Consider the following 20815-nt stretch of genomic DNA (forward strand, 5'->3'; position numbering starts at 1 on the left):
GTCTAAACATCTTCAACCAATTTACAATCTAGACATAACAACTACAAAAAATGTAATGTGTCATTTTTACACAATGTTTCTTGTATTCACTCTTCAGTGCATAGAAATAGAGAAAATAATAAAAAGCTCCACCATAAGTAGAAAATAGACAGCTGTGCTTCTGCAGCTCTCTTCTCTTCTCTTCTGTCCTCCCAACTAGACAAGAATTACCTTATATAAATTGTCTGCATGGACTGGGCCATCTACATGTTACTGTAGGTGGCCTGTGCATTGAAGCTCCCAGTGCTCAAATTTTGTGCTGATGTGCAATTCAGATTCGTAGGTGTGCCCCAAGACTGGAGTCTAATTCTTTCTCAGACAACTTAAATATCTAGTAACTGTTCCAGTTCAGGCTTATGTTCTTGATTAACACAGAAGTTTGAATACATTTCATGACTCAGTCTCTCATTTCTGCATCTGAATAACACTGTAAAAATAATAATAATCATGCAGTGTCTGTGAAAATGTGCCAGTAGCCTCTTGACTGAGCAAGCATTTTGGATGCATGTGAGAAGCATTGTGTTAGGCCAGACCTGGCTGTTCTTGTTCCAGGACTATTATAAAATGATTTCATATGAAAGTAGGACAGTATGATATCTGCCAGCTACTGCTTGTTCTTGAGAAACGTCAGAAATCATCCAGCCTCTCTGAGGATGCACCCCTGCCTCCAGTGAAGCCGACACCTGACGTTTTCTTATTAGGCCGTAGCCTAATATGCAGAGGTCCTCACTCCAATGTTTAAGGCCACTGAAGAGGAGTCAAGTCGTTCTGTGTTATCTACTCCTGTTGTGTGCGTGTGGTACCTGTAAATCCAGTGTAATGATGTTATATAACCCACCCTTTACAAAAGAATATGTGGAAAGACATGATTGTGGCTTTGGCTTGACATGGGTCAGAATCTCTTGCTCTGACTCTGTGATGGGACTCATGGGAATCATATGTTTTTATCCTAGTGTGAGGGAATGAGTGTTGTGTGCCATCAGCTTCAGTAATCAAGTGTTTTGGGGTTCATCAAAGCGGTGAACAAGAGCAAATGAATTAAGTTGTGGCTTAAGTAGGGTTGTTTTGGGGTTGAGCTCTGTCGTTGCATGTTGTCATTTGTGTTGTGTTATAACTACATTTGTGTGATTATAACACTAAACATAAAAATATTTCAAATTAAAATCAAATACCGCAGCTCCTTTGTTTGCTTCAGTTAGGCTTTCTTTGTTACAACCATAATTATTCTGACCAGCAGACAGCTACACTCACAGCCTTGAATGGTCACGTGTATTCTCGTTGTAGAGGCGCACAAAACTCGCGCATGTCATGGTGTGAGTAACTGAGCACTATTGAAATTCCGAGAAAAGAAAACAGTGGGCTATAAGTGATCAAGCTGTAACAGCGAGACGCTAAAAAAAACTGAATTCGAGTTCAACAAAGGGCTTGATTTTATTGCTTTTGTGGGAAACACTTGAAATTGGGTGGAAAATGTTCTTAGTAGCAAGCATCTGCATCATGATGAAAAGTTTTAAGACTTTCAGAGACTAGCAACAAGGTGGGAGAGTTGTATAACCAACCAAAAACCATAGTAACGAGAAAATGAATCATTTGCATCTACATTGAACAGATTGTGACACATGGGTGAGCATACACACCTATGACTAGATAGACTGTCCTCCCTCTTGCGTGGGTTTTTGAGCACAGGCTTTCGGAGGTATTTACTCAGGTTTTTATGTCTTATATAATATCTTTTCTCTTTCTATTATGACCAGTCATTGCATTGACATGGTAATAAGATATAATCTATTACCACCTACATGAGATGTGAAGCAGTCTAAAGCATAAGTGCATCCAAAATAAAAATGAAATTCAGAAAACGAAAATTAATGTCCAGCGAGGGCAGTGACTGAAAATGACTCTTATTGAACATTAAACATTAATTTCAATTGTTATTTAATATACAGTTATATTAATTTTTAGATGTTACATAGAAAAAAATAATAAAGGAGGGTATTATTTAAGGCTGCCCTACTTTGTGATAAGTAAAGTTGCTAACATACAGTTTCTGTTTCTTGATCAGCTCTTGCCTTCTAGTTCAGGAAGCTACTGTTTCCTGCCAGGAAACAGGTCAAGCAAACTCCTTGTTGCTTCAAAATTATTACTATTCAATTGTTTTCTAATTATTTTTAGTCAAGGCAGCACGGTGGCACGGTGGTTAGCACTGTTGCCGCACAGCAAGAAGGTCCTGAGTTCAATTCCACCATCAGGCCAGGGTTCTCCCCGTGTTTGCGTGGGTTCCCTCCGGGTACTCCGGCTTCCTCCCACCGTCCAAAGACATGCAGCTTGTGGGGATAGGTTAATTGGCTAATCCAAATTGCCACTAGGTGTGAATGTGGGAGTGAATGTGAGCGTGAATGTTTGTCTGTCCCTGTGTGTTAGCCCTGCGACAGACTGGCAACCTGTCCAGGGTGTACCCCGCCTCTCGCCCTATGACAGCTGGGATAGGCTCCAGCACCCCCGCGACCCTGAAAAGGATAAGCGGAAGCGAATGGATGGATGGATATTTTTAGTCAGTATATTGATATATTAATGGGAGGAGATGGCCTCATGGTTGTGTGTTGCCCAGTTTTGGGGAGAGCCACGTCTGAGAATGTTTTGCCATCAATTGGCGGTAAATTAAAAAGAAATTACAGCATATATTCTATAGCAGCATCAGTTTTCCTACTACCTACATCCTGCTATAGAGAGTGTATTCCTTTATATACTTAACATTTAGCATGACTCGCTAAAAGGTTTCATATTTTGACAGGAATGTTCAAAAAGAAAAGAGTCCACAGGCTGATGAATTAAACAACACCATTTTTAGGCATTTAAATGATATGCATAGTACAACTTTATCATATTTTTGGACTGGGTTGTTTCCAGGGACATGCCAGACTGTAGTTTTCCATGCTCCATTTGTGTTTTTCATTTTATCACCTGTTGTTTTGGAACATTAATTCGTTCATCTACCTCAAAGCCAATAAAACCCATGGGGAAACCTGATACTCACATTTGACGGGGGTGTGTATGTGCCCTCACATGTTTGTGTTTGCAAGGGAATATTTAAGCGCTGACATTATCATATGACTAATTCTAATATTGTTTTTAACATGTGGGTGTTGGTTTAATGGTATTGGTTTTAGGTTTTTCAAATTCAGATGATAATGGAGAGTGCGTGACTGCGGGTTGGATTTGTTGTTTATGCCTTGATGTTGCGTATGCACATGCACGATCATGCTTGAGCCAGAGGTGAATCATTATTGTGTTTACTCCAAGGTCTGTTTGTGCAGAGTGACCCAAGCTGCACAGTCATTTTGGTGGAGGTGTATGTTAGTTTATATCATTTGGACAGCAGGATTTCCCCAAGCCTAATCTGGATTCTCCTGCAGGTTGTTGAGGAGTGGGAGGCTCTGAGGTGTCTGTTAAGAATGATGCATATTGAGAGGATGTCTGTGGGCAGAAACACCTGGACGCATTAACATTTAGACAGTATTGTATGTGTAGGTGTGTGTTTTTAGTGCTTGTTTCTTTGCAAGATCTAAATCGGGGGTGGGCAAGTAGTTTTTTCAAGGGTCCACATGAGAAACTGGAACTGTTCTGCTCAATATTTTTTTTTTCTCTAGGGAAATTAAATTATCTACCAATGATCTAAAGGATAATCCGCTCCTTCCCACCAAATATAACCTCATGTAAAAAAGAGACTTTCAGTTCTGGAACATGTTCACAATGTTTATTTAGACACTTATGCTATTCACAGTACTCAAATAAGGCTTTGCCAAGTCTTATCTGGGTCTTTATTGTTCTCTGAGAGAGCAAGCTTTGGTCCCTTGGAGAAAAAAAAATCCGCCTTGAATTCTTGATCCGCTAGCTTTGAGGGCTATAAATGGTTCATTTTGTCCTGGGTCACTGGGCAGAAAAAGTCCTCTGTTAGAGTTTTTTTTTTTTTTTTTTCCTCCATGGATCACTGTAAATAAAGACATTTATGAAGCTTTAGTTGAGGTTGTGCAATTCAGCTCCTCCAAGGACACACACTTTATTGAAACACCTTCTTTTTTCTGTGAAGTGGGACAAAACATAAGCTGCGGTTATTATAAAAGCAAGGCTGCTGAAACTTTGGAAAAGTGGGCCAGGTGTCTACTTTGAAGAAGCAAGTTACATCACACACTAAGCTGTCTAAGGCGAAAGGGGGGATTGATGTGTTCACCAAAGTTCACAGTAAACCATCCACAACCATTTGCTGCTAATAATAATTCAGACTGGACATAGAATAGTTAAACTAGTCAGCATGAACTTAAATATCCCTGTCTGAATAATCTTAGTTTCTGGGAATCATGTTAATGGAATATCACATTCTTCATTTGATTCATCCCTTTATCACCCACATGGTTGGCCAGAGTGCTTTTTTTAGCCACATATAACCATGTGGGGTTCTTTACTGCGCTGTTTTAAAAGCTCTTCCTGAATTGACTCATAAGTCAGCAGCCTGTGCAGAGCTTGAACAGGGCTGTTTATAACTTCACTGTCTAACACCCAGAGCCATTCACATAATCACGCAGGGGCTAAAAGCCCAGAACAATATGGACTCCACAAAGACACCAACAGTTCCTCAACCCCCAACCTGTAGCAATCTGTATATTTGCATAGAGGCTGTTATAAAGAAAAACCTCCACTGTCATTGGAGATGTTAAGCATGCTTATTTGTGTGGTTTGATATTTATGCTTTACAGGCAACCTATCGACCTTTCCTGCGGCAGATTCTAGAGGAAGTCTTTCACCCTGATCGACGTGAATGTCCTGACATCGAGCACATGTCTGGAGGTCTTACAGACCTGTTGAAGACCGGCTTCAGCATGTTCATGAAGGTTAGACATTCCTCACAAACACTTATATGCAACAGAGTCAGCTCTGTCGCAGAAGAAATTACCTGATTTGAGTTATTTATACTTAAATTGGATAAACTGTTAAGAAAATGTATGAATGGACGAATACATAAAAGATTAAATATGGAAACTTTACAACTGGGTTACATTAGTACACATGGCTCTGGTAACATGCACTCTCTGAAGGCATCATTTATACTGAAATGTGCATGCGGAACCTGCATTCCAGACATTTGGTATACTGTGAAACAGAAAATCCCAATGTAGATCCCAAACTGTCAAGCCACTGAAAGCCGATGTCAACCCTTTACCATTCACTTTCACACGAAAGCAACTGATTTCTTTGGTTGCTAAATGACTGCAGTTATAAAAAAGAAAAGTCAGTCTTCACAGTGATAAACATGTCGTACCATATTCCTGTGCCAGTTTTTACCAACATGTTGCTAGCATCATGTTCCAAATAAACTATCAGTTTTTCAGCTTCCGCTTTTTATTACGATGTCTTTGTACTTTGTTTATAGTTAAATATAGTTTTAAACAAATTTTCATTTAAATCTTATATTGCATCGCAATTTTTTGGATATGGCAGATTTCAGAAATCCCACACAAAGCTGAATGAAATGACTATACTTTTTGGACAAAAATCAACCCTTCAGAGGATAAACCGCCAAACTAATACTTTTTATACACATTTTCAAAAGTGTTTGTGCTGTACCTCAAGTCTGTTATACATATCAACCAGTGATATAACTAGAAAGGGTTTGCTGACTATTTTTCTTGATTCCCAAGAATGAGACATCTTTATTGTATAACTGGTAAAAATGAGTCACTTTTGGGAGCTCATTTGAAGAAAATCAGAGATTACTGATGAAAAAGCATGAAGCCTTATAGTCTGTGGAGATGAATATCTTCATGATATTCCAGTGCCTGTCACCTATGGATGATTTTTGATCTCTGGGATCTATATGTGTATTAGCCTCATCTCCACAATGTTTCCAGCCTAATGGCATTACATTTGTCGACAGTGTTGGGGTACTTAATTAGTTTCTTTAATTCCTTACTGCTTTTCTATTACTCTTTAACTCTACAAGATGTACTGTTATGTAATAACTACTTAACAATATAAATGTTATGCTACAGTGCAACACACTGGCATAAACCAACCCAAAGAACGCTTCAGTGATTTTGTTGTAGAAAGTTGTCCTGGTAGAAATTGATGCTACAATATTACAAGCCTGGCTTGTAGTTAGTATCTTGCCCAAGGATACTTGACATGCAGACTGGAGGAGTCAGGGATCAAACCAGCAACCTTCCGATCAGTAGGTGACCATAATATGTATTATACGATTTCTTTTAAAAATATCTGTGATATTTCTAGGATATCTAGGATAGCAATGAATTTGCAACTTTTGCAGAAAGATTTGCAGAAAAAACACATATGAGAACTGAAACTGTTGTCTGCCGCCGTACCCCAACGTTTTTGCCTGGATCTGGTCATAAAGCCTTCAAATTGGATATCCAGCTCACAGTAGAAGCTATGCCAGGTCACTACTTCAAAGAATCACATTTATTTTAAGGCAGAAAATAATCCTCAGATGACAGCAGCACAGTATGATATTGAGGCTCTTAAAGAGCAAGACCTTAATGGGAACCGAAACAGAAAAGAAAGAAGTAATGCAGTTGGATTTGCAAAGTTTAATTGTTAAAAGTCGTTGATAATTGGCTTATTCTTTCATTATTCTTTCATTATTTTAGCACTAGTCTGAGTTTTTTTTTCTAACACTATGCATAATGTACATTTCCTGCAGAGTGGATCACTCTCCACAGTCTGATCTGATCTGATCTCACATCTGGGCCCGCTTAAACTGATGATTACCCAGAAGGGAAGGAATTAGACAAGTTGTGTAACTGTGGCCTGGTTTCACTCAAATTAAGAAACTTGGCTCAAGAACCACCAAGTCAGACAACCTAAACCTATAAAACTGACCTTGTAGTCTATAGGAGCCCAGTGCACACCCTTTATGCCATAAAACACCTCCTATAAAACTTCTATTTTCAGCCAAAGAGTTTACTGTGAACACAGTTTACATTATTAAAACACAGTGGACCCTGCTGTCTGGACCGTGACCTGCTGAAAGCCTGTGCAGTGTTGTTTCAAACTGTCATCTTAAACTGTCTGTAACCAAATTATTTGTGTGTCTGGTGTACCATATTTAGTCTTTGTTTAAACAGAATCCCAGTTGTACAAGCGATCTTGTAATGTTAATGCAACCATAGTTCTTGCCTATGACTGACACCAGAGAATCACAGAGTGATTTATCTTGCACAATTTACAAATGCAAATAGTGCATGGAGGAGAGGAGAAAGTCTGGAGTGGTCAAAACAACAACACTTGTATTTTATAGAACAACGTTGTTGCTTGACTGGCGCGTTTCAGCTTGTAGCCTCATCATGGTCGTCATCTGATAACCCTGATGACCTTATCGTGTTGGTCAAGCCATAAAGTTGTTCTGTGTGCTACAAGTGTAGTGAAGACTTTACTTCTTCACTTTGTGTAGATTGAAATCTGCTGTTTGTGAGCACCCTGCAGCTACATTTTATCAGAAATCTGAACGGTTTTTGTGATAAAGATAAGGACATCTTTATTGATCTCTGCATGGGAACTATTTTTTTTTTCCTTTATTAGAAGCATTTAAATAAACTCATCAGAACAGAAAATCCAAAACAGTAAACGTTTGATTTTCTGCAGTTAAGTTCGGGGCTGGTTTGTGAAGGGTTTCCATTATTTCTGCACATCAGATTGCTTCTTTACTTGAATTCTCTGACAAGCAGAATAGATAAACTAACTGATCCTATTTTGTTTTGGTTTACCTATTAATTGTTACCAGATGTCAAAGGGGAAATCTTAGCCCAGAGGGTCCATCTACACTAATTAAGCATAGTGTTGATTAGTTAGTTAGCAGGACAAGTCAAGCTAAGGCATCAGTCACAAAGGCTTGGAGACCACTCAGCAACCACTTATTAACATCTGGTTGCTAGACAAAAATGTGCATTAACCAGGTGGTTGATGGAGTTTGCCCGCTGCAGCTGAATGAAACTGGGTGCAAACAGGATGCTTCACCAAAAACCTCTTTGTGATTTCTCTGTTTGCTAGCAGACTGCTGCAGTCACATGTAGTTTGGATGGATGATACCATCTTGATGCCAACATATTACTAACCAAGCAGTAGTGAAACTTGAGAAATGTAAACCTAAAATGGGTTTATATTAGTGCTGTCAGCGTTAATCTCGTCAAAATGATATTAGCGCCACGTTAGCAAGCTAACCATGCTAACGCGTTAACACCGTGCAGCCCCACACTCCTGGGCACACATGCGCTAACTCATTAACGGAGATTTGGTGCGTTAATGCAGTTATGGCGCTAACGTCATTTTAACGAGATTAACGCTGAAAGCACTAGTTTATATCCATAATCCCAAAAAAGTTTTATTTTTGCTTAATAATTTTATATATATTTATAGATTTTTTTTCTAATTATTCAGTTGATATTTGCCATGATTCTGTGTTTTGTGCTCATCTTTGTGTTTTTATGGACTGCTTTAAATTGAACTAAACTCAACTTCATTTATTTTTTTATTAAAGAAATTAATAGCTGGTGTCTAGCAAAAGACAGAGGCAGATAATGTTGAGAATTTTTTTTTTTTTGAGAATTCACATTAAACAGTTTGGTGAGTGGCATTGTAGAAGAAGTCCACAGATGATGTCTAAAAGTATGTTTTCTTTTCCTCAGACACACTCTGCAGCACATTTCAGCTCACAGCCCCTCCCTCACCATGTGAGGTTCAGATCCAGGGAACACACTAGTGGGGATTTACTTACACATGGGGATGCCATGTCTGCATTGTTTAGAAGTCCCACCAGATCTGCCTAGATGTACAACATACAGCTTGAGCTGAGCAAGTTCCCAAAATTTCCCATGAACACATGTTGAATCATCCCTGACATGCTTTATCCCAGCCTGCTGCTGCTTCACGTGGATAGCCACTCTCTCCTTAGGTCCACCCCCTGCAGCTCTGATTGCTTGGTTAGCATTCACAGGCTCGTCCTGACCGCTGCCCGCTGACCAATAGTACAAAGCCATTGCTCACCACCATAAGCACCAGACATTACCTGGTGTTAAAACAGCATTTTAAATGACAGTTAATAATGTGCTAGCACAATTTTTTTATATCAGTCTGTGAGATGCGCCCTGACACAGGTGATGTGGGATATTTAGGTGTCTGTGTGTTGTGTAAGTGTGTGTGTAGAGCTTACATGTCCACGTGTTAGCCATCATGACACCAGTGTGAGGAGACGTCTCACTCCGAGTGTTGTTAGCAGGTGCACTGTGATCAGTGGCACCACAATATCACAGGAATCCAGCTGAGAGGTGACTCAGCAATAATACATAAGAGATGGCAGAGGTGTTATATAGAAAAGAGATGATATAAAGTGTTCAGTGGACAAAAATATATGTTTATTAAAGGAAGGAAAGAAGCAGCATAAACAACTCCAGTGGCCTAAAAATACCTGTCAAAATGTCTCGTCTTAACTCCAGGTGAGCCGTCCACATCCTGGCGACAACCCTCTGCTCCTCCTCTTCATGGTTGGTGGAGTCACACCATCAGAACTTCGTCTCATCAAAGAGACTGTTGCCACACACAGACCGGGGACCCAGGTGAGTCTGTGGCCTGTCGCTGTCAGGTGACGTTGCTCTTTCCCAGTTCTGCTTCCAGTCCAGTTCAATAATTGGGGAAATGTTTTGTTCAAACTACAAATGGCTTCACTGGTAAAATTAAATGAAACACATCATGTTTTAAAGCAGAATTGAGATCCATGCTAGCAAGCTTTACCTGCATGCTTTAACCTCAAGAATGAGCACTGAAATAACTTTTACCGTCATATCACTTAAAGTGATGCCATACAAAGTGATTAAACTTACAACTAAAAATATAGTTTCATTTAATTCAGAAACCTAATGCCTGAGCTCCATATTTTGCTTTATGTTGAACTGTTTATAGTAATATACACTGAATGGACACTTTATTAGTGGACGGGTTTGAGATGTTTTAACTTGAAAAGCTAACAAAATATATCAGAATATGGATACACTGTGGCTATAAAGGGATAGACATGGTCAGCAACAAGATAGTCTGCGGGATTTAAATAATTCTCAGTTGGCACTAAGGGGCACAGAGTATACCAAGAAAACATCCCCTACACCACTACACCATTGGATCCATGCTTTCATGTTGTTTATTCAAAATTCTGACTGTACAATCCTAGTTTCATGTTTTTAACTGACAGAAGTGCCACCTGGCGTGTTCTTCCGCTGCTGTGGCGTATCTGCTTCAGCATTCGACATGTCATACGTTTAGAGATCCTCTTCTGCACTCTGGCTATTTTCCTCTGACTTTAGGCATCAACCAGCCTTTTTTATGAAGAGAACTTTTGTTCACTGGATATTTTCTTCCTGCCAGATAATTCTCTGTAAACCCTAGAGATGGTTGTATGGGAAAATCGCAGCAGATAAGCAGTTTCTGAAATACTCAGGCCAGCCTGTCTGGCACCAGCAACCATATAATCACCTTTCTTCCCCATTGTGATGCTTAGTTTGAACTTCAGTAGGTTATCTTGGCCATCTCTATTTGCTTAAATGCTTTGAGTTGCTGCCATGCAATTGACTGTTTAGATATTTGTGTTGCATAGAGTTGAACAGGTGGGCCTGTTAAAGGAGCTAGTGAGTATATATTATATTATATTATATTATATTATAGCTATCCAAGCTTTGTTACCCTCTCCTGTGACAAAAGCCACTGGTGATATAAAAGATTATTAGAAATTTAACATTAACAGTATCAAGCAATCCTTAAGTTCCATACTCAGTAGTATCTGCTGAATTTCAAGCAAAGACTGACTGCATGAGCAAACCTAAGTACTGACCTACATAAACAGGTGGCTCTGATCAGGCATAAAGGTGAGCATGTCATCTGATCTTTACACCTTTTAATACACTAATTGCATACACAAGATGTTGAGTCTGTCTGCCTGTCTGTGTGTTTGGGTGGTTTGAGTGCTTATTGCATATGCAATCAACACTAACACACAAAACATGCAGATGATGCATTTCCTCTGGATGAGAGGAGTGCAAGAAATACGCGAGGGACATGAGGCTCGTCTTAATAAAAGGCTTCGAGAAAGAGGCCAGAGGCAATGAAAGGCTTGGCAAAGATCAAAGCCCCCCCATCTGTAATCAGAAGAACTGAATAAAGACCAGCTTATATAATAACCTGCAGGGCCACACGCACTCTAACCCTTACACAGAGATGTGCTCACACTTTATGTGATGTGTTTGGACCAGACATTCATGAGTATTTACACTGAAAACAAACAGCGACGTTTTGCTTTTGCACTTGGATGTAATTCTTCTGAAATATAGTCACTCTGCCACCACAAACAGCCACTGCTGTTCTAGGCAGTTAAGGGCGCAGAGTTAAGTCAACGCTGCTGCAAAGAAACAGGGCTTCTCTGTTATACAACATCAGAAGAGGTCTGCAGAACTATAGGAGTGCATACTTCAGCTAAAGCCGTTCAGCTGTGTACTTCTGTCATTTTAAAGTTACGTTTTTGAAAGCTGCATCTGAATCCAGAGCTGCGTAAGAGAAAACAACCACTGATCCAACATCCATTACACTACCAAACAAGAATTTGGACAGGCGCAAGGTAAAAATTATCAAAAAGCAGATATGGGTTAATGCAGTAAGCAAAAAGACAGACCTTAAAATGCCTTATATTGCACACTACTGGCAATCGCTTCATGGGGTTGTCACCCGTAATGGATTTCATTTAACAATGAGCCTTATCAGAACTTAGGTCATACACAATAAGCTCTCCCAATTTGGCTATGTAAGCTGCAAAATGTCCCACCTCTCCCTCTGACGGTTTAGTGCCCTACATCACTACCTCCTGTTTAAACCTGTCCAGCCAGAGCATTATCATTCCCAGTGCGTAACATATCAACGATTTGTCGTGCCCCTAGGCGTCTCATAGTAACGCTAAATGTACCCTTCTACGTCCTTATGAAACGCTTGCGGCTTTCTATTACAGCCCTGAACCTAACCTTAACACATTTATAGATTCATGCAAACCCGCTCTCATGCCCCTTAACGTGTTGGGATGAGAACCTGTTGCTCCACCATCCTAGCATCCACCTGTATCCTCCCAGATGGGGGTTGCTTCATCAATTCCTAACTTCTATGTGTGTCTGAGCATAGACGCCACACTCTAACTGTATTCAGCTGTTCTGCTGTCAGTCATAGAAAACTCAGTTAAAGCAGTTATCATGAGAAACGCCCAAGAAAAGAAGACCAGGAGGCCGAGTTTATTTCTTATCATCTTTAAAGATCGACAATGACACCCAAGATTACGTATCAATGACGCATCAATGCTTTCCAGCATGTGAGTGGTATTTGCACCTTATCAGCCTCTGGGAGGAGATTGTGTTTCATGGTCCAACTGCTGTAAAACAGCTTCTCCACAACAACAACAACAACAACAGTCATCTTAGTCATCGCACACACACCTCATATCAACTGCATTTTTAACAGATATGCTGCAAAGTATTAAAGATCACAAAACACACAGGCTCACAAAGCAGTGTGATACTGTGTTGATGTTGAATTTTACTGAGCATATTTTACAATCTTATTGAGCTTCTTATTAACTGAAAAATGTGACGGGCAGCCAAGCAGCCAGCCATCCAAATTCACCCACAAGTAAAGCCTCACACGTGCTGCACAGCAACTGGATGCACTTGACATAATTCCTGCATTTTCTATTTCCATCTTTCGCATCCAAACCTGTGCCAAAGTTTACGTGAAAATAAATAAATAACGTTTCTGGATCGACGCTGTAACTCTATCCTGTGCTCATTCAGCTGTTGCCTAACTTTCAGTGCTTCTATTCTTTACATACAAAAACCTGCAAAATGATTTTATAAAGCTTTTTGTCAGTAACGTACTTATAAAGTAAAAGTTATGGCAGGATTGTATTCGTTCCCTATGTCTGAATGAACTTACTGAATTATTCCAGTCATATTTATTCTCCAAACTAAATGTATGGATAACTGCTGTCTTTGATTTAACATCACCCTTACAAAGACTTTAAAATGAAAAGATCAACTTTGGTTTGCGAGTCACCAACCAAAACATCATTTGTTTGACAGCTCAAAAAAAAACCCCAAAAGAAGCCAAAACCTTCTGAGTACTACTACTTAACAAAATAACCCACCTACAACAGAAACTGATTCACGCAGCTCTTGGATTTCCACCTTGCGAATTTCTCAACATGTGCTTCATTTATAAGTGTCGGCTTGCACATGTTGACATCCTTTAACTCTGACGAGTGTGTTGTTCCCCACTCCAGGTGCTCGTTCTCTCCACCAGGTTACTAAGACCGACAGACATCCCCGAGCTGCTCTTCGGCACCCAGAGACTGGTACCTGATATCGGTGTGTAAAAACGGAAACGCAGGTGTTAACACGCGGATGAACACATGCACCTCGAACATCTAAACACTGAGGTGTGAAGAGGGCATGAGAAATTAAAATGGCGTGTCAACAGACGACATGCAAATGAAGCAACATTCCTGTTCTGTAAAAAGCCACCTCTCTAAGCGTGAGGCGTAAAATTCCATCAAATGTTAATATAAAGCAATAAAGTCACTTTTCAGACACCCATGTGTGATGTCTTTTATTTGCATATATACACAGGACACAAGAGGTCAAGTTAGCTGTTTAAAGCAGGTCTCTGTGTGTGAACCCATTAGAAGTGTTAACAATGGACAGCATGCTGTTGTGGCCGGAAGAATACACACACTCTGTTAACATCATCCCCTCGCAAACATCATATGGTGACAAATAAGACCAGGATAATTAACAAAGCCTTTCACACTGCCTGCCAAGCCCGATAAATTGCTCACACTTAGACCTCACCTCCACCTTCCATCCCTCCCACTCTCCCGTCTCTCTTTGTTCTCTCCAACATGAATCATCACAGCTAAAGCTCAGAAATTCACCCACAACTGGGGCCGTTCTCGAATCTCCCTCATTTTGTCAAACACAGGTGTAATTCAGCAAATCCTCGTCTGGCAGGCTTGAACAGAATTCCCTGATTAGGTTCTGAATTGCCAGTAAACTGATGCAATTGGATGTTTTAATGGCAAACTGTTTTAATATAATTTTCACCTCATCTTTGGGACCGGTGCAGTTGTTCGAGGTCTCTAATGAAAACAAGGTCAGCTCTGAAAGAGGGGGGAAAAAAACCCCATAAGGATTTGGCTGCAGTCGCATCAGCAGCTTCATTCTTTAGTCAAAATACTTTTTGGGAGGTCAAGGACTGCACAGAGCTTTTAATTTTAAACAGCTCACAAGATCTGTGAAGCGGCTGTACAGTCATGCTTCCATTGTGTCCATGCTTTTCATCACTAGTCTGATATCTAAGCCTTTTTAAGAATTGCTGTATTCATGGGTCAGACTACCTTGTTCTGTGTGCGTCATCTGCTCCCAGTATGAATGCAGTTTATTAGTGTTACAGTCCCAAGGACATCAGTGACTCAGAAGTTCTATAATCTATTGTTTGTAAACTTTATTCCACACATGCAAAATGAATAATGCTCCAGAGACATTTTATTGGAAGTTCTTAATATTTTTATTATGAAAAAGAACTTGTAACAAATAAATAACAATAGGCCCTTTGGACTCTTTTTAATAAAGTGCATCAGTGATAATCACCAACACATGCTACATAGTGGCTGCTACCCCACAAGGATACTTCAACCCCCACCCTTCCCTCACTCATCAATCATGCACAATGATGCTTTTGTAAGTTGCAAAAAATAAACTGCAGATATTCAAATATGAGAGTGAACACACCGAGAGCTGCACTGAGACCCAGCTTAAGTGGCTGGTATAATAATGCCGGCGTTTAGCCTTGATGAAGTGGCAGTCTGAATAAAGAACAGCCACAACAGGCACAGTACAGCTAAAAATAAGCAGTCCTTCAGAGCTGTTGTTGCCAGGAGGGCTTTATGTACAATTTTTATATTCAGTTTTTAGTTCTCTCAGCTTCAATCGGCTGTTTCTGTCCTCAAAGGGAAATTTTCTCCCCCTGAACTGCTTCACCGCTGCTCTTTGCGTCATCTGACAGGACAGACTCCATCTCACCAAGACGCCATTTATCTCTGCAAAGATTCATCTGCCTCCTGCTATACTGTTCATATCACACCAGCTGAACTGGAGCAGGACTTCACTGGAGAAGCGTGAATCTTCCGTCCTCTTTTCCAACGTTTAGTACTTTCTGTGGCCACTCTCAACCACTTTCAGCTTGTAGCGCTCCTCACACTGAGGTGACAGTCCGGACTTTGGCAGACAGCGCCTGCTTGAAGCGCCTCTTCAGATCCTGCATATTGGGAGACTTTGGTCTGGGGATGAGGAGAGAGCGCCTCTTCTCTGTGACACCACTAGCAGAGGTGGGTGGGGAGCTAGAGGCAGGGGGTGGCTGCTTGGCTAGCTGGCAGCACAGCCTGTGGAAAGCCCCGTGTACCTGGTTGTAATCCTCACTGGCAGATACTTCATAGAAGGAGCAGCCCAGGTTTCCAGCCAGAATGGGACCCTGCTGGGAGTCGACTCGCCTCAGGTGCAACAGGTCTGCCTTATTGGCCAGCAGGATTACTGGGGGCATACTGGCACCGCTGCTGCGAACAACCAGCTGGTGCAACTGATCAATCAAATCAAAGCTGCTGCGGTCAGTCACAGAGTACACCAGCACCACAGCATCCGCCCACTGAATGGAGCAGGTCACATGGTCAGGTAGACTGATGCCATTATCTGTCATCTGGGGGGGGGAAAAAACCAAACAAAAAAACGACGATGATTAAAACACAACTTCCTCTGAAAAACATTTCCAGCATTCTTGTTCTGATGCACAAAATCAATCAAATTTCAGGAAAGATTAAATGTTCCTCATGTTATGAAACTGAGCTTTTGTAATGTCTGGAATGCCAGCTGAGGCAGACAAAAGCTATAGGATTACTCCTCCAGAAGAGAGAGGTGTGGGTGATTGAGAAGTCTGGATGTGGATCAGGGTATCATTTACTCTGGCCCCAGACATCCATTAGCTTAAATGGAAGATTAGACAGGCAAAACAAAGGGCTCTACTTCAGGAGGAAAACAGACATGCTCGGTTTTGGAGCAGTGCCTGAAGACGCTTAGATATTTTTTAACCAGACGGTTATTTTGTCCACTCTGTTACCCTCCAGTCAGCCCAGACAGATTATAATATGTCCCTTTCTGCTCACCTCGGCACCAGGAGTGTCCTGTACTTGGATGGTCACTTGCTCTCCATCCACCTGGACTTCTCTGGAGTAGAGATTACCTGCACATAGGAGGAACAAAACCTTTAGTACCCCACAAAATAACAATTAGCTCAATTTTAGCGTTTTCCATTCATAAAAATACAGATATTCAACTTACCAGCATTTCTCTCGTAGTCTCCGATAAAGCGTTTTGTTAGGAATCTCACCACGAGTGCTGAGGAGAAGCGAGAAAACAACATTAAACATATACGCCAGGGTATACGTTACCTACAATGCTTGCGTATTTTTTTTTCCAGTTTCCTCTTACCTGTCTTCCCCACACCGCTGCCTCCTATAACGGCTATTTTAATGGCCCGGTTGGGGGCCGAGTATTCAGAAGCTGGATACTCCGCTATGGTTGTCATGTTCTGGATGAGGCGCATTGTTTTTGCCCGTCAGCTCAGTCAAAAAACGAAAAAACAATCCAAAGCAGAGACGAAACTATTTTCGAGTCCAAGTATAAAGCGAGCTTTTAAATAAAGTGAGTTTAGTAAATTCCGTTTTCCTCGCAAAGTGGTTCGGTGGTCAATTATTTTCTTCTTGTAAAAACCCGGAGGGAAAAGTCAAAACAGTCTTTAGAAGGAGAAGCTGCGAGTAAATGCTGGCGCAGAGGAGACCACGGAGTTTTTATAGCGCTCCAGAAGCGGCCACATCTGATTGGGTGTCGGTGATCCCCCCCTCCTCCTCTCCTCTCCTCGTGCGTCCCCGCCTACACGTGGATGTTCAAGCTTTTGCAACAGGTGAGACCTCTGTCTGGGTGTTCTGATAAAATACCCTTTGTTTTTGAACGGGGAAAGGTTGTCTGTCCTCTGCAGGTATGTCACTATGAATTACACAGATTTGGGAAAGAAAACGACATAAACAAAGCTTTAGCTGTGTGGTGAAATGTCTCCCCTAAATAAACAACAAATACCCCGCATGTATAAGAGCCATCGTTACCAGAAATCCTTGAAATTCAACCCACTACTTTTATTTATGTCTTAAATACGATTTTTATATCATATTTTATTTCCTATCCGGTTGTTCAGTGATGACGCGACGAATCCTACTTCCGGGTCTAAAGTAGTCTGCGTTTAATATGGCTTTTATGTTGTTAACATGTTTAATGCTATGTATTTTCTTCTATTTGATCTCAAAAAGCTCCTAAAACAGTCAGTGATCCCTGTTGACCTCCCTCGGCTTTTATTACCGCTAATCATTTATTTAAGCTCAGTTTTTAAAACCTTAGGATGTAACTACAGCCCAGCCCATGCAGCAGTATATGAATGACTAACTTTGTATTGTAGATGAATTATCTCAGTTGTTCTCCTGGCTGAAGTTTGGTCCTTTTACAGCATCCTGCCATGCGATTACATTTGTTTCTGACCACCGAGAAAACTCACGTTAACTTTTATCGAGTGGAAAAAAAGTTAGCTTGTTTATATTATGCTAACATAGCTGTGTCGCTAGCGGTCACGTAGCACATCATTATATACCAGCTAGCCAAACTTCAGTAACCCTACAAACGTCACTGCTGTTTAGTTTTCTGTCTTCATTTATGCTGGAAGTGATAAGAAAGCTGTATGTTTTAATTTGTTTCCAAAACCCCGCAGTCAGGACATGCTATATTGTATTTAGATAGAAGCTAGCGAGCTAACTCCCTGCTAACTTCTAACTCCGTTAAATGTCATAAATTCCGTTTTCATGGATGCCTGGATGTTAAACTCAATTGTTACACCTGGTAGAGCAGAACGCTGATCATTTTATTAAAGATGAAAGACTTTAGACAGTTTTTCAACTCTCAGTAATGCCACAGTGATCGTTTGATATATGGACCTGCAGCGGAGTTTAGACCCAGACACGGCTAGTGACGTCAGACTGAACAACCGGATTCTGTTGAATGCACACGTTGCTGTTCAACCTCCCAGCCTGTGTTGTGTTGCGTTGCAGCTGGTGACCTGTTAAGACATGCCCCTAAACTTGTCCACACAGGGGGTTAATGGCTGTTGATGTTGCATCAATACACCCCCTCCCACACATCATACACATTCACGCATACCTTACAGAAACTCATGCAAGCGTATGCGCTTCATCTCTGTCATTTTAGTGCCAGCTGTGCCACTAAAGGTACACATTTGTGCACAAGTTACATGACAAGTTCAATTTGAAGCTGCTCTCCATTGTGATTTAATCCATTTTAGCTTTTTTTTGTCCCATTTTTCTTTTGCCTCCTGTCATACACCCCTCCCTTCCTCCTTCTCCCATCTTTCATTTATGCTCATGTGCTCTGAGGTATTTTGGCACCCAGTTCTCCTGCGCCGTGATTACGGTCTGGTATGTATTTTTGATAAGAGTGCTGATGACAGGCAGCTGCACTGAAATATGAAATTAGTGCCCATGATTCACAAGCAGGCATCGTTGCAAGGTGTACACACACACACAGCTGTTCATTTTAACCACATCACAGCCGATGTGGTGAACTCCACCCTGGCTGTGATGCTAGTGCCTGTTTTCTTGCTAATAGTGCATAAATACTGTATTTACATTTGATGGCGTGTATGCAGGATTTTCTGGAGTTCACCCCCACGGCTCAGTGCAGGGCTTTAGTTAAACATAAAGCCCAAGGTTTGACCTTTTTAAGTGAATGTTTTGAGTGAGGTGCAATTTCATAATTTTAGCCCACACACCAGCACATTTGTAGCGCAGAACAATTAAAAGCATCACTGGTGCTCTCTCCTCGACATCAGGGGAGAAGGCTAATGATGACAGATAATAAAACGAGGATGCTTGTGGGGGTGTTTTTATTTGTTAGCCTAATGGATAGCCAGGGTTCACTCTTTTGACACAATCAAAAATGGTGAGTGACTCACATCGGTAGGCAAAGCAGGTTGTTAACACGACTTTAAACTGTTTTGTGAATGATACATTGCACCATAACTCAGTCTGTATGAAAAGCATTTATCCCGACACGAAAGCACAGTGACTGCAGTAAAGTGCACTCTCTGTGTTGTTGTTCCTTTCTGCTTCTTAGAGGCAAATTAATGCCTTTAAGTGAAAGATATTTATAACTACAGCAAAGCAGTGGAGGGCCTGTTATAGGGATCAGGGTGTCACTCACATAGAGGTGACAATAGATGGTTATAAAGGGTAGAATGGGGCTAATCCTTTAGTTGTGGTGTGGGCAATTGTCAGAGAGGATTTGGGGTATTTATTGCAAACGGAGGAATGTGGAGTTAATTGGGAGGGGAGGGCAGTCAAAATCTGGAGGGGAGGAGGGTGGTGTTCGCAGAAGGATGTCCTTGTTGACACAGAAGCGTGGACTGATTTCCCAAGGTGGCCTCGCCTTTTGCAGTAAAGCTGACAAGAGGCAGCCTTCACTTTGCCCGGGGCACAAGCCCACAAAAGAGGGTCATTTGGGATGTTAGAGAAGCACAGGCCAGGTTAAGAGGCTTTCCAGAGCCAAATCTTATAAGACAGTCATTTTGTAATGTCAGTGAATTGAAACACAGGGTTTAAAACTGGGATTCTTCAAATTTTATTAAATGAATGACAGTTTAGGGAGCCAGCTTATACCTGAAGGCTAGACAGGGGGGGGGGAATGCATTTCGTAAAAACAATAATGAATGTCTGTTTAGAGGATGGTGGTTTATTCTGTCAGCTATCAATTGTGTGTCAAGTTATAGTCTTTGAAACAGTGAGGTTGATGGCACATTTCTTGACACTAGCTGTATCGATCTGTATCGTGAAGGTTTAGTCTTCTCTGTGACGGTTAGAAGACTGTAAACTAAAGGGAAAATTTTCCTTTTAATCTTGTTCTGTGTTATGATGTCATGTCATAACCCGAACTGTGGATGTACAAAACATATAATTAGAACAAAAAGTCTTTTGCGTGTTTAGGTGCCCCATAAAAATGGGTCAAAGTTGGGCTGTCTGCTATAACAGGCTATTCATTAATAACTAAAAACATAAGAAAATGCAGAAGGACAGTAACTCCAAGACTAGAAAAAGACAACCACCCAAAAAAACCACACTTTGCACGCTAAAAACCGTTAAAAACATCATCAAAACTGAGTGAACTCTGACCGTACCTTTAACTGAAGGCGCTGTTAGCTGCAGTGTACTAATGTGCAAAGCTTAAATTAATGCATCACATAGACAATCCTTCTGTTATTCATCTGTTAAAAATACCTCAAGATGCTTCTGCTAAGGCGGTTCTCAAACAACAAAAAGAATTGCGTTTGGGTTTGCAGCACCAAAAGTGTTGCAAAAATATTTGACTTTCATCACTTAAATCGTCCATTGGCCTGCTGTTTGCTTGGTTAGTAATTATTAACTTTATTTAATTTAGTGCCACAAGTTTCAGAAATACGTTCAAAGCTGTGTAATACAAAACAATACTCACTACTTCAAATTTAAACTCAGAAACAGAGTTATCTCTGAAAA

General features: G+C 40.8%; 3 protein-coding genes across 3 annotated transcripts in view; 2 read left to right on the plus strand and 1 right to left on the minus strand.

Moving 5' to 3' along the window:
* scfd2 (sec1 family domain containing 2) overlaps window positions 1-13714 on the plus strand; it is a 101910-nt gene extending 88196 nt beyond the window's left edge. The window contains exons 7-9 of the mRNA XM_085266441.1: window positions 4791-4925; window positions 9540-9659; window positions 13406-13714. Of these exons, the coding sequence (XP_085122567.1) occupies window positions 4791-4925; window positions 9540-9659; window positions 13406-13498 (348 nt within the window). The 3' untranslated portion in view covers window positions 13499-13714. The remainder of the gene's footprint in view (window positions 1-4790; window positions 4926-9539; window positions 9660-13405) is intronic.
* An 886-nt stretch (window positions 13715-14600) lies between these two features.
* On the minus strand, window positions 14601-17004 carry rasl11b (RAS-like, family 11, member B). Its single transcript, XM_085264435.1, has 4 exons — window positions 16662-17004; window positions 16512-16568; window positions 16337-16413; window positions 14601-15873 (listed from the first exon to the last, which is right to left on the minus strand). The coding sequence occupies exons 1-4, from the start codon at window positions 16774-16776 to the stop codon at window positions 15376-15378; spliced, it is 747 nt and encodes a 248-aa protein (XP_085120561.1). The 5' UTR covers window positions 16777-17004; the 3' UTR covers window positions 14601-15375.
* Window positions 17005-17097: 93 nt separating this feature from the next.
* Window positions 17098-20815, plus strand: part of usp46 (ubiquitin specific peptidase 46) — a 32876-nt gene continuing 29158 nt past the window's right edge. The window contains exon 1 of the mRNA XM_085264434.1: window positions 17098-17133. Within this exon, the coding sequence (XP_085120560.1) occupies window positions 17113-17133 (21 nt within the window). The 5' untranslated portion in view covers window positions 17098-17112. The remainder of the gene's footprint in view (window positions 17134-20815) is intronic.

Source organism: Mchenga conophoros, linkage group LG23, assembly GCF_057382185.1.
Source record: "Mchenga conophoros isolate Kocher_MC1m ecotype Shallow Benthic linkage group LG23, M_conophoros_male_GT1.1, whole genome shotgun sequence".
Classification (NCBI taxonomy): Eukaryota; Metazoa; Chordata; class Actinopteri; order Cichliformes; family Cichlidae; genus Mchenga; species Mchenga conophoros.

Excerpts from the sequence above, each read along its gene's own strand:
- rasl11b (XM_085264435.1), bottom strand. The coding sequence starts at position 16,776 with ATGCGCCTCATCCAGAACATGACAACCATAGCGGAGTATCCAGCTTCT. Across the intron at positions 16,414-16,511 it reads AGACTACGAGAGAAATGCTG|GTAATCTCTACTCCAGAGAA; the intron begins GTAAGTTGAATA and ends TCCTATGTGCAG. Across the intron at positions 15,874-16,336 it reads AGGACACTCCTGGTGCCGAG|ATGACAGATAATGGCATCAG; the intron begins GTGAGCAGAAAG and ends TCCCCCCCCCAG.